Source organism: Mirounga leonina, unplaced genomic scaffold (genome assembly GCF_011800145.1).
Source record: "Mirounga leonina isolate KUSES-001 unplaced genomic scaffold, KU_Mleo_1.0 Mir_205, whole genome shotgun sequence".
Taxonomy (NCBI): Eukaryota; Metazoa; Chordata; class Mammalia; order Carnivora; family Phocidae; genus Mirounga; species Mirounga leonina.
In genome coordinates, this window is record NW_023270515.1 from 1,594,132 (window position 1) to 1,607,495 (window position 13,364).

The following is a 13,364-nucleotide window of genomic DNA, read 5'->3' on the forward strand; positions in this document are numbered from 1 at the left end:
TGGGCATGGGAGCACCAAGAGATACCCCGGTGAATCAACTGCATGGTGAATATATTCCCTTCTGCACCCAGGACATGGAAACCCTACTTCCTCATGATGATCAAGGTCAAGTACTCCTGCCAGGATGGTAATACCTTTATTTGCCTGCTGATCTGCTGTTAGAGAGAACCCAAAATGACTGGGTAACAGCTGCAGCTTTAAGTTTAATGTGACTTTTACTGTGTCTCTAGATGGAATCAGCTCTCCTCTGGTAAGTGGGCCTCTAGGCCTGTAGAACTTTATGGGGATGAAATCACAAATTTCCTTGTGAGCTGTTAGAGGCGGTGGTCAGTAAGGTCACTCCTGCTTCTAAACTTTGGTTTCTGGATCCATGTATTCTACCACTGGGGACTTAGTACCATATAATGGCTGTTGGTTTAAGATATGTGCTGTATCCTGGGGGACCACAGTACCCCAACTTCATGGGGTGTTGTCTCCGTTCTAGTATCTTGGCTACATCTTCAAGGTACCATCATCATGCTCTATTATTCCTTATAGACGTTGTAGGACCAGTAGACCCATCATCATGTGTCCAATGGCACACTTTCTTTGCCCTAAGTGGTCCCTTTGTTCTAGACAACATTTTGTTATATGGACCCCATCTTGGTACATTTATTACTCCATGAGCTCTCTCATGTGTGGGCTTCAGCTCTGGGGCAGGAAGAGTGAAATGATATATGTGAATCTTGATCATGATTGCTGCCCTTTCCAAACCAGAGAAGAATAAGGAAGATATCAAACAGGGAATAACTTCAGACAAAGTCTTGGGCTCAGACTTGTGTCTCAGGGAGAACTGAAGAGTAAGGTACAGCTCAACAGAATGGTTGCCTTGCTCATAGGCAAGGCATCTTGGATTCCACACTCTGTGCCAGTTAGTCACTGGTAAGGCCCCTTCATCCAGGGGACATAAACTCCCAGGCACCTCTTGCTCTCTTCACTTGTATGTAAAAAGTGGCTCCAGCAGCCAAAGGGAGTTCTTCCAAAAAGAGTCACATATGCAGACCCCTGAAGCCAGAGGAGGGGCACAGAGGAATTGAGTAAAAGAGATGTGAGGAGTTCTAGATGAAGTACAGACAGTGTCTTCTACAGACCTGTAGTTCATGGCTAGGAGGAAAGGCAGATCCTAAGCAAACTGTCATAATTCAGAGAGGTAAGTGCCATAACTTACCTTGCAATTCCAGGGTCACTGAGCCTCAGTCTCTTTCTTGGGCTTAAGGGTGTGATAAGGGAGAAGGACAACTATCCCCCAGGAGGTGACCTCTGAGCTGAGCTCAGAAAGATGGGTGAGGATTATTCAGACAAGTGGGATAGGGAATATGATGTTACAGGTAGACAAAGAGGCATGTGTAAAGTCACGAGGATGAGAGACTAGGTACAAATATTGAAGAAACTGACAGAAACTTTGAGTGTGTACGTGTGGGAGGGGTGGTGGGGGATAAAGGGGTGTTGATAGAGTAGTCTAGTTTAGACAGAATACACTAGATGAGAACCAGATCACGGATGGTTTTTTATGTCATACTGAAGAGCTTGGATAGTTTACTTAAGGCAATAGAAAATAATGAAAATTATTAATCAATAAATTACTCAACGAGAATTGCATGATAGGAAGACTAGTATGGCACTTGTATAGAGAATGAGATTGGAAAGTGTATAATATTGGAGATACCAAGACCTATTCTAGGAAGTCATTGCAATAATCCATGTGAAGAATGACTTGAACCAGAGCAGTTGTGGAGAGATTAAGAAGCATGGGGAAAAGTGTGAGAGGATAAGAGACATGGTTAGTGACTGTGGAGGTGAAGGAGAGTCATGGATTGGATGATGATAAAGCCATCATTGGGATAGGGACTCAGGAGGAGGGAAGCCAGGAGAAACAAGGTCATCCACAGTCATCAATGTTGAGGACATCCAAATGGAGATGTCCAGGAGGCTGTTGGATGTAGACTGATAGCTCAGGGCAGAAGTTCAGGCTGGAGGTATAAATTAGGAATCAGCAGAATGCAGATGAGAATTAAAGTTATGATTGCAGATGGGACACTAAAATTGTCCAGGGTGAGAAATAAAAGCATGAATGAGGGTGGATATCTGGGAAAATACACAATCTGAAAGGAGCTTTGGAGAATGAGAACCTTATCAATGAAATTGAGAGGAATTATTCCAAAGAGCAGAAGAACCAGAAACCAGGACGAAGACAATTTCTCCAGTGCTGCAGAAGAGGTTGACCAAACTGCGGGGGCCTTGGGATTGGGCCACAAGGAATTCCTCTGTGTCGTTGTGGAGGTTAACTTCAGGGGAAAGAGTAGATGGGAGAAAAACAGGTGGTGAGGGCACATGACCATGGTGTACACCTCTTCAAGATGCTTCATTGTGAAGGAGACAGGGGACAGGACAGTGCCTGCAGTGAGTAGTGGGTGGAAGAAGAGATTTCTTTTTTCTTGATGTGAAAGACTTGAATATCTTTACATATGAATATGAGAGGAGATAGGAGTAAACAGGGGAGTGTGGGTCTTATAAAGGTGGGAGGGGTTGAGATCCAGCCTACAATGGACAGATGAGTTGTGGGTAGGAAGGGACCACTTTTCCTACTGCCCTGGCAAGGCAAGAGTAAGGAAGGGTGTAGGCTCAGAAAAGTTTGGGGGTGTGTGCAGAAAAAGGAAGACATTTTCTTGGTTGCTGTCTGCTGGAAGTGAGGGCAGAAGATGGGATGGGGGTTTGGAGAAGATCCTGATGGGTTAGCCTGACCCAGGTAGAACTGGGGTAACATCAGAAGTGTTGGCCTCCTAGGAACCTCAGCTGCAGAACACTGGTTTACATTCCCAAGAGTGGGAAGTGTGATGTCCTGGCAAATGTGGGCTATACCCACCAAGGACAGACACCTGCCTTTGTTTGTTTGTTTGTTTGTTTTTAAGAATTTATTTATTTATTTGACAGAGAGAGAGATAGCGAGAGCAGGCATACAAGCAGGGGGAGGGGGAGAGGGAGAAGCAGGCTTCCCGCTGAGCAGGGAACCCTATGTGGGGCTCGATCCCAGGACCCTGGGATCATGACCTGAGCTGAAGGCAGACACTTAATGACTGAGCCACCCAGGCACTCTGACACCTGCCTTGTTACCAACGGTGGCAAAAACAACAAAAAATCAACTTTCTGTGACTCTCACATAAGGGTTACCAGCACAAACTTAGTAATCTGCTAAATGTAATGTTTGAATAGAGCCTACCTAAAAGAAGTTTTTATTTAGAGGGGCCTGAGAGGTCAATCTCTTCAATACCAGTATGTGAGATTTTATGCAACATGCAGTGAAGTCTCCGTTACCTGAAACCTTCAAAAGTGGAAGTTTCAATGAAATAGGCATGCTCTCTTGTCACGTGACCAAGTAGTCAGAATCAGGTTTCTTTACTTTCCCCTCCCCTCAGGATAAAGAGTACACACACAGTAATTAGCTGAATTTAGGAGTTTATTAAAAAGGTTAAAATCTGTCTTATACCCTGGGCTTATGCATAGTTAGAGCACCTTTTTTGCTTTCTACAAAACATCTGCACACCTACATTCACTTCATAAGCATCATTTAAAAACATCTACCAGTTTTGGCTGATGCCTGGGCTGGATGTAGGAATAATAATAAAAAAAAAATGAATGTAATGCAGCCCTCACCTCTCACACACACTTCCAAGGAGCTCAGATATTTACCCAATGAGACTGACACCCAGAAGGATCAACCCCTTGTTGAGCTGGAAGGGCCTTGGAGAGCTGATCCAATCAGGTCTGTTTGCAGACGTCCAAACCAGATAGCCACACAAGAGATATCATGGTGAGTTTCTGGGCTTATTGGTGCTAGAGCTGAGCCTCTCTGCACAGTGTTCTTGCTGTTATACCATGTGCCTTGCCAGCCCCAAATCCTCCTATGACCTGACATCATTAAACACACAAATTTTTTCACGTTCAGCAGAATGGGCACATAGGGAGGCAAACAGATAAAGGCATCTTGAGAACAGTCTTTGACAAGAATGGGAGCTGGAGGGTTTCCAGTTGGCTCTGTAGCCACTAGAATGTCCCCTTGCTGCTTGCTCTGATAACCCTTATTGGAAGTATCTTCATTATGCTTGGTTTGATACAAAAGACTTCTAACTACTCTTAACGAAACCATCATCTCCTCAGTGTTGAAGGTTAACTCTTGCCACATGATTGGGTTGAGTGTCTTCACCGAGGTCCACTATTCTGAAGATCATGAAGGAAGATAAGTGGAAGTTTCAACGGAACAGGTGTGTTCTCTTGTCATATGGCCAGTCAGAAAAATAGGTAGTGTTGGCATAACAGGACATCTTTACCAGGCTTGTGCTTTGCTCTGCATGTGCAGAGTACATCTTTTTGGTCTGTCATCAGGTTACCTTCCTTGTCAATGACAGAGCAAACTCCCACCTTGATGGGAACATAGATGTTGGAGGGTTGCTGATGTGGTGGGTGGGACGTGTTCCATTTGTGTGTTACTATGAGTGTGGGCACAGTGATTGCATGGAAGATTGTGCTCTCCCTCAGGTCAAGGGTCATTTTCTCCCACATACCTAAGGTTGAGTGCTAGATCAGCATGCTGGCACCATTTATTGCTCCATCTCAGAAGTTGAACCTCTGTAAAACACTTAAAATTTTGGATCTGGAAACGGGAAGCATCTTTTTAATAGATTGCCAAATATTTTTTCATGGAGTGGCAAGAGGAGGTCCCCTCTCTTTATTGAGGCATTCAGCCCTTAGGGGAACCTCAGAGAATGAGAGATTAAGGCAAACACTGAATTAACTCTTTGAGAGCATGACTTTGTGCCCGCACACAGCATGATTGGAAATGTTGCCTCCCACCCCCGACTGTGATGCCTAGGTGGTCATGGGTAACACCCTCTGTGGTAGTTTGGCCCTGGGTCCTCCTGACTCAAGGACATTTCCGAGCACCTTCCCTTCATTACACACATGAATGTATATCTCAGTTGTTTTTCTCTCCAGAGAAGGATTATTTCTTTGAAGCAGAACACAACCCTCTCCGGGGAGGCACAATGCCAGTGACAATAAACATTGCCTTTTCTTCTTACAGTTGGCTTGAAGTTTCTGGAACACAAAGAGCTTTACAGCTTTGCCAAGCTTGTCTTGGGAGATGAAACAGACACTCCTTGCCATGTGCTCAAAGTCACTTTTTCTCAGCTTTTCCCCTTTCTGAAAGTGAGAGATTGAGAAAAGTAAAACAACAATAACAACAACATTCCCAACAAATTGCAAAAAGTCTGTGAGTGGATTACACCCAGAAGTCGAAGCTGCAGGAGTCCTGTTAGAGAGTGGAGGAGGGGGCTAGTGTTCCCCACATCTAGTTCACCATTGTTAGGATCTGTAGAGGGTCTCAGATTTATACTCCAAAGCTAATAGGTTGGTCTGCCACAGTTGCATGGGTGCTGGAAGAGGACAAGAGTCTCCTAAGTCAGAGACTCAGTTGTGGTATTACTCCCAGCAGAGTGATTGGCATGAGTGCCATGCTCCCATCAGTTCCTTTGTGCCCTCAAGGCCCACTGGGTGATGCAGAAGAGCCAGAGAGACTTTGTGCACACAGTAGGTTTGTGTCACAGCTTACGAACCGTGAAATTAAGAAACACCAAACATATTTTCCATTTCAACAAATATTTATAGGATGCCTACTATGACCAGGTGCCTGACTTAGGAAAGGAGGACACAATGAGAAAAATGGAGTTCTGTTTTTGTGCAGCTGACCTTCTTGTTGGAAAAGACAGTGAAAAATTATCATTATAAATTAGTAAATTACATAGTAAGTCAGAAGAAGAGAAGGGTATGGATTGAGAGCTGCAGAAGATGTGGGGGCAAGAATGCTGGGAGGGGGTTGGATGCAGTATGAAATAGGGTGTTCAGAGAAGGCTTCACTGAGAAGATGAAATTGGAGTGAAGACGGAAGAACACAAGGGAACCTGCCTGAGATCATGTAGACAGGCAGGGAACCTGGAGGATGTGAATGCCTGTGTCTAATGCCTATGAAGCTCCAAACTTAAAAAAGGGGTTTGCTGGCAAACCTGCAAATTTTGCTTTGGAGGGAGACATTGTTTTTATTATCTCAGTCAGCAAGTAGATCTGCCTTTTGCCCAGCAGGGAGACATAGGTCTATCTTCCAAAGCTACTCGTTAGGCAGACATCCTTGAAAAGAGAGTCAGAACAGAATCTATTAATGCCTCCGCTCAGAAGACATGCACAAGTGCAAGGGACTCATGAAGGATTGTTTCTCAACAGTTATTCCCCACTTCCATGCCTAGTGACATTTGAGTGACCCAGCTAACACTGAGGTCCTCCCAGTATTCAGTCCCAATTTGCAGAGGGGAAAAGGGCTCAGCCAGGACTCTGTTCATAGTTACCATCTAACTCCATCTTAGTCCTGGCCTGGCAGGCTCAGATAGTCCTGCTAAGAGCTCAAGAGCTCTACCACCACAAATCTTCTCAAATAAACAACATACAAGAACAAACAGACATCGTTCTACATAAACCTGAAGATTCCTTGACTTATGTCCTTATTAAGATTGCAACAGCTTGGTTTCTAAGAGCTGAAGAAAGCCATTTCTTCACTCCAGCTTCATTCCTCTGGCCCTGTTGTTTGACAGGTCACTTAGAACCAATGGGTGGAAGAGTAACATGGGGCTCCGGACCCCTGGATATTATTAAATTGTTGATACTTAATCTTCCCAAGTGACCTTCAGAGAGCTAATGATACTCTCCAGGCCACACTCTTTAGGCAATTGAGGAATACTTTTGAACATGGACATACCATCAGCTCCCATTGAACTTTCCAGGGTAGGTGACTAGTCTAATTATCTAGTCCTTGGATTTCCAATCCTAGACCCTGAAGGCTCTCTACCTTTGCTAGAAATAGATTTATAGAGTTCACAACTAGGCCTCAGTCATTTCCTTAAAAATCACATGAAGTTTTGGCCTACGGAGGACCAAGTTCCCAGACCAGAGGAACCTTAACTGAATGTGATCTCCTGCTTATTTTAAGAACAATTGAAACAATGATATGTTTTCTGTGTCTTAAAGTATTATCAAGATTCTCTGTGGCAAGGGCACAGAGACGATGGGATGAGAGCTTATCCAGTCTCACCTATGATAATCTTTGTATAATTTCACTCCTCCATCTTTCCCTACCTCCACTTCTCCCCCCCTTCTCCTCATGGGTGGTCATGGCAGATTTGGATGCAAGAAAGTGAACAGGCAGACATGTGAACTGAATGGAGGCACTAGGGTTCCTGTAGATGTATGTGCAGTGAGGGCTATGTGGTTTGCTGCTGATGTATTATGAGAAGGCTTTGCTCACTTCAGGAAAGTAGGCATTTTTCAGACTTTCAGCTGGATGGATGCCTTAGAGGAAACCCAGCCCATTGACCCAATAGCTATTGTCCATTGACTCTATACCTATTCTCCATTAACCAAGAGCCATCATGCATTGACCCTATAGCTATTCTCCATTGACCCAATGGCTATTCTCCATTGACCCAATGGCCTTTGTTCATTGACCCTCTAGTTTTTGGCAGAGGATAAAGAACTTATCAGAGTTCCAGTGCTCTAAGATACATCAGTCTGGTTTCAGACTTAGCCTAACAAGATGACCTCTCAAAGACATTATAAATCAGGTTAGAAACAGGCAGAGGTCTGGAGGAAAATTAATTCTTATCACCCAATAATGGTTGTTTTACTACACAGTGCCCCTTTTAATCTATGGATCTGGATCTCTTTGTGATCATCAATAGTGGAACTCTTCCTGAGAGGTAGGGAACTGGCTTTTTGACACAAAGCTTGTGTGTCAAACCCATTTTAACAAACATCATAAAGGCAGGATTATTGAAAGTAATCCATTACAGAGGCAGGCATGATGCAGAGTTTTTATTTTTGCACAGCTTGAGAGAAAAAGAAAAAAAAAGGTGAACTTCTAGGTTTGGGGAATATAGAAGTTTTAAATTGATGAAAGATAGTTTTAATTTTTCCCCAGGAAGTAGCATTTAATTTCTTTTGCATACAAAAGCAGTCTGTGAGGGTCTGTGAGGGTGCAGACCGTGAGCTGTTGACACAGATCAAATTCTGAAACCATGGCAAGAAAACACACACACACACACACACTTCACAAACATAGTCATCTAATGTTCCTGACAGCAGGTGGTCTTGACCGAGTCCCGGATGTGTTCTGCAGGTGCTCAGTGTCACTGCATCTATGTAGGCAAATGTGCCTGCCTGGAAAATAAATGGAAGGAAGCAATTGATGGAAAAGGGGAGGCAGGACGGAGGGAGGGAGGGAGAGAGGGATGGAAGAGGGAAGACAGGAAATACATTTCTGAACACGGTCCCAGATGGTAATAACTGGCACGAGTCTATGCTGGTGGCTTAAATGAGAGCCAGCAGAGAATATTAAGAGAGAGGAAGGTACTTGTGTAGTCTGTTACCTGGGCAACTGAGCTACCATGGGCATTTGTTCAAGTTTTCTGGTCAGTTCCAAACTTCTGTCGTGGAGACTTAAAGTCTGGGGTGAGGGTGCCATGGGAAGATGAGGTGCTCTTTCCTAAGCACACTGTGTAAAGGTCATGGGATGAAGAATGCAGTTCAGAGTACTTAAGAGTAAGTTCTCTGTAGATTGAGCCACATGGTAAATCATTTAAACTTGGAGGAAGAAGAAGAAAAAGATTTCAGAGGAACATCACTCACTACTGGTTGGTTGGTTTTCCTCTGGGTACAGAGGAGTGAACCAGAGGCAACATATACTAAGATGGTCTATTGCAAACTTAGATACTGGTCATGGCAGTGACAGGGCAAGTCTTGGAGGGTAGGGTGCATGGAATTCCCCAGTCCTCTCTTCCTTTCTCCAGTAAGCTGGTGCTAATGGTGGGACTCTAGAGTAGGGGTCTGCAAACTTTCTGTATCGGGCCAGATGGTAAATATTTCCTGCTTTGTAGGCCATACCGTTTCTCTTGTAACTATTCAACTCTGCCATCGTGACACAGAATAGCCATAGACAAAATGCAAACGGTATGCACGGCTGTGTTCCAATAAAATGTTCTTTATAAAAGTAGCAGGGGGCTGGATTTGGCCCACAGGCCATGGTTTGCTGACCCCTGGTCTAGCTAGAGGGCGAGGTGTTACGGAGAGGCAAGGAAGGAGCAGAACATCTGGGAGGCTTAGAGTACCTGGCCAGCCCCTGGTTATGGTTGGGATCAGCTGCGGCATCTGTGCTCTTCCCAGCCATTCCTGAGGAGCTCGGAGTGTTGGTTTCCTCTCCGGTTTATTGAATCGGGCTCTGGGTTCAGCCCTGCTGGTTGCAAACACAAGTACCAAGAGGAAGGAGGACCCAGCAATCAGTAGGAGACAAGGGAGGTAGACATCGAAATAAAGGCAGACCACCTTTTCTTTTTTATTTCGCTTAGACAAAATGCAAAGAGTGTCTCATTAAATTAAAAAATAAACAGAAAAGAAAATCAAATTGATTCCCCCCCACCCCTTCACTGACAGCACTCATCCTAATTCACAACAGAACGAGGTCAAATTGAGGACCCAGTTTCTAATGGGAAAGAAAGGTGTGCAAACATGACTAAAGTCTCCCCCCCTGCCCCCAAATCAGTGTTCCTTTTAAATTCACAAAGAGGGTAATTTTTTCCCCCGTTTTCGTTCTTAAATCTTGTGTGATAGAACTTCCAGTCAGAAGGTTTAATTAGTCCCCCATGCACTTTGTAGAAAATCAGTAAAAATGCAATAACCTGTGAAGATCATAAAACTGGACTTCTTTCCCAAAAAATCAGATGCCCAGGCAGATGGAGCTCACACTCAGACAGAAAAAAAGCAGGAGAGTCTTTGCACTGTCTGTGGTTTCAGTATTTTCTCTTTTTTTTTTTAATATATTTTGGCAATTTTCTTTAATTATAAATATTGGAATTCCGTAAAAAAAAGGTAGCTTTGATTGAATTTTTTAAATTGTATTTACAACTGCTGTCCAGTCATGCTGTTTGTTATACCAGGGTGTAGGATTTTGCGTAGGGATTGTTTCCTTTCAAATGGCCCCGAGAGTCGAGCAGCGATTCTTGGGAGCTGCTCATCTTAGCTGCCTGTCCCAGCTCTGCTCCCTCTCGCTGAGGTAATGTGGCCACGGCCCCCTGCTGCCACTGCTGTCCCTCTCTCGTGGAGGACGTGGAAGAGGAGGCCTCCATGGGGATTGGCTCAAGGACCGTGGGGCGCTTCAGGGTCCGACTTTTCTGAGGTTCCAAGCACGCTTGCCCTAAACTCAGGTCCCTGCTGGTGCCTGCACTGCTTCGGTTTAACAAAAAGTCCATTCTAAGGTATGGAGGCAAATGTATGAGGTCACCTGCAAAGAAACACAGAGCAGTTAGTCGGCTTCCTCATTTGCTAAGCAGGTGCTGAGTGCCATTCGGGTTTAGAGCTGGTGATGTCACTGTATCTGGCCGTGTTTTGCAAGACCCCTTGTCAGAGCTCACCACAAAGGCAGGTGGAATCATCCTCACCCCCATCCCACTAGGCACAGGGTGAGCTGGCTTTTCTATGGCAAGTGACTGAGGCTCTTAGTGTCATACTTCAGCCAGAGAAAAAGAGGTAACAAGATCCTTCAAAACCCCACGTTGGAAAGAAAAGCATACCTCAAAGGCAACAGTGCACCCCAGGTATGAAGTGTGATGGGCCGGACCCCGAATGCAATCAGAAGTGCTCCGGGGAGCACAGGGATTGAGGACGGAGGCAGGGATACCAAGGAAAGGGCAATGCTCATTGGATAGCCCAGTGCTTCTGTCTTCCCCACATACACACAAGGAGTGCCTGAGTGGCAGCAAGCTGGGTGAATGCAGGGGGCTCTTTCTGGCCACCCAGGGATGGAGGGGTTCGCTATTTCAGCTCACTTGTAACCCTTTCATGCCCACTCAGTGGGCAGCTCTGGCTAGAAAACAGGCTGGGGGTGGGCTGTCCTAGAGCCAAGAGACCAGGTAGGAGGATGTGCAGGTTGAGGGAGGCATGGCAGTGGTCTGAGCTCAAGGGACATCCACAGAATGTCAGAGGGAATGTAATGGTGAGGTATAAAGGGGCCCAAGGATCATGGCTTCCGAATGCAGGGTGGGGGGGGGGTGACAGGGAAGGATGTGTGGATTTTTATATATCCAATTTCCTCCAAGAGATGACCTGTCTTTCATTCTTAAGAGTTTAATAAGCAAATGACATTAATTTGCTCTTTTATTTACTTACATGACTATTATTCTTTTATCATTTTGTTCACATACTTGAGAAAATGTGGAATTCATTTACCTCCAGGGTTATTTAAAAATGTAGGTCAAGAGTGCCTCATGATGTTTCTGAGACCCAACTAAATCTTGAATACTTGACATATTTGTAATGTGTTGTAACAGATTTGGGAATGAGTCTCTATCCCAGCAACTCCCCACTGAATGAACAGGGCTTATTAAGCCCTGGAAAAACAATAGCCTCTTGGTCCCAGCTGGATTGCAGGACGCTCAGGTCCTAGATTAGGTGGAACAAATGTGTTTGAAATTAAAGACAAAGCCCGTGATAACTGCCCTCTGCCTGCAGGGGCTCTCACTTAGATTTAGGGATCAGGAGGGTTAGGGTAGCTGAGAAAGGTGGGTGAGAATTTCCTTAATAATGGAAACAGTCCAGCGCCTACATCTTCGCACATGAGGGCTGCTTGTGTTTGCCTACTTTACTGCAGGTCTGCCAACTATCTCTGAATATCCAATATCTCTGAGTGATCCAGTTTCTCAGGCAAAGCTTTACTAAGTTGCACGATGCTCTAATTAGCCCTTTCGACAGTGTGAATGCTGCAAATGTGTTCTCTTAATAATTCATGCACTTATGTGGAAGAAAGCACCAGAATAATCGGTGGTGAGCTTTGTTTATTAAAGACACTTTATGCCCATTAAAATCCCACCCCATGTGCTTGTCCAAGTACCACTTGGGAAACTGGGTTCTGTAATCATCCATGCATCTTCTATGTTCTTCAGATGCCTACAGCTCTGAGGTAACTTGCGTGCTTATTACTCCAGCTAGAAGAGGAATGGAAACCGTGGCGACCGTCTGGATGTTGGCACACCTGCTTTTCTCAGCCACCTGTTTCCATGGGAGAAACTAAATAAGGATCCTAATGGTGGGGATTAGGAGTAGAGGTCTAGAAGGCATTGCCTGCATTTAATCTGGGATCAGTCTCCTCGCTCATAAAATGCGAATAATAGTAGAATCTCCCACATAGAGTTGTGGTGAGGATTTAATTAGGTTATGCATATGAAAGGTTTACTGTCAGACATGTTCCTTCTCAGAAGGTCTGAAGTTACGGGCTGGAGACCGGCCAGGGCAGGAGCCGGGAACACTTCTTTCTACCTTAGTTTCTGTCTTCAGTGGGTTGATTAGTGTCCACCCCTTCCGAAAGATATGTCCATGTCCCAATCCTCAGAATCTGTGAGTGTGATCTTTGTAGGAGAAAGTCTTTGTAGATGTGATTAAGTTAAGGATCGGGAGATGAAATCATCAGGACTGGAGGTGGGTCCTAAATCCAGTGACAGGTGTCTTTATAAGGAGATACAGAGGGAGACTGGGGACAGAGAAGAAGGGAGAAGCCATGTGAAGAGGGAGGGAGAGGGTGGGGAGACGCAGCCACAAGGCAAGGGGGACCTGGAGCCACCAGGAGCTGCAGGAGGTGAGGAAGGGATTCTTTCCTAGAGAGGGAGCACTGGAGGGAGCACAGCCCAGCCGACACAGGATTTTGGAATTCTGCCCTTAGAACTGTGAGAGAATAAATCCGTGTTGTTGGGAGCCCCCCAGTTTGTGGCCCTTTGTTATGCCAGCCACGGGACACTCATACAGATGTCCTTTCTTCCTGCCTGGGAGGACCTCACTTGGAGACTCTTTGAACACTTCTACTGTATGGGAACAGTCCCTGCTTATGTCACTCACAGGAAAGGAGGGACTTTCTCTTGCGAGACCAGTAACTGCACCCAACACGGTTGTGGTTTGCGGGGTTCCCACCCTGTGTTCTGACCTGTCACCCACCCTTCCCCCACTACAGAAGCCAAGGCTGCCGCTCTTCCCCCAGTTCCTCTGCTCCCTGGGAAGCAGATACCTGTCCAGCTGGCCCCCAAAGACCCCCTGAGGACTAGGTTGGAGGTGGTTTTCCTGGAATCTCCCTCTGGAGGGAGCAGGAGCCAATTCGGAGGGAGCAGAAGCCTCTTCGAAGGCATCTGAATCCGCAGGGAGCAGGTGTCTCGGTTCCTCACCATCCAGCCCTCCCAGCTGACCCACCCCTG

At 45.5% G+C, this 13,364-nt stretch overlaps 1 protein-coding gene across 1 annotated transcript in view; it reads right to left on the minus strand.

The window, feature by feature from the left end:
- Positions 1-10,058: 10,058 nt before the first annotated feature.
- The window catches only part of DSCAM (DS cell adhesion molecule), a 651,058-nt gene continuing 647,752 nt past the window's right edge, over positions 10,059-13,364 (minus strand). The window contains exon 33 of the mRNA XM_035028849.1: positions 10,059-10,411. Within this exon, the coding sequence (XP_034884740.1) occupies positions 10,059-10,411 (353 nt within the window). The remainder of the gene's footprint in view (positions 10,412-13,364) is intronic.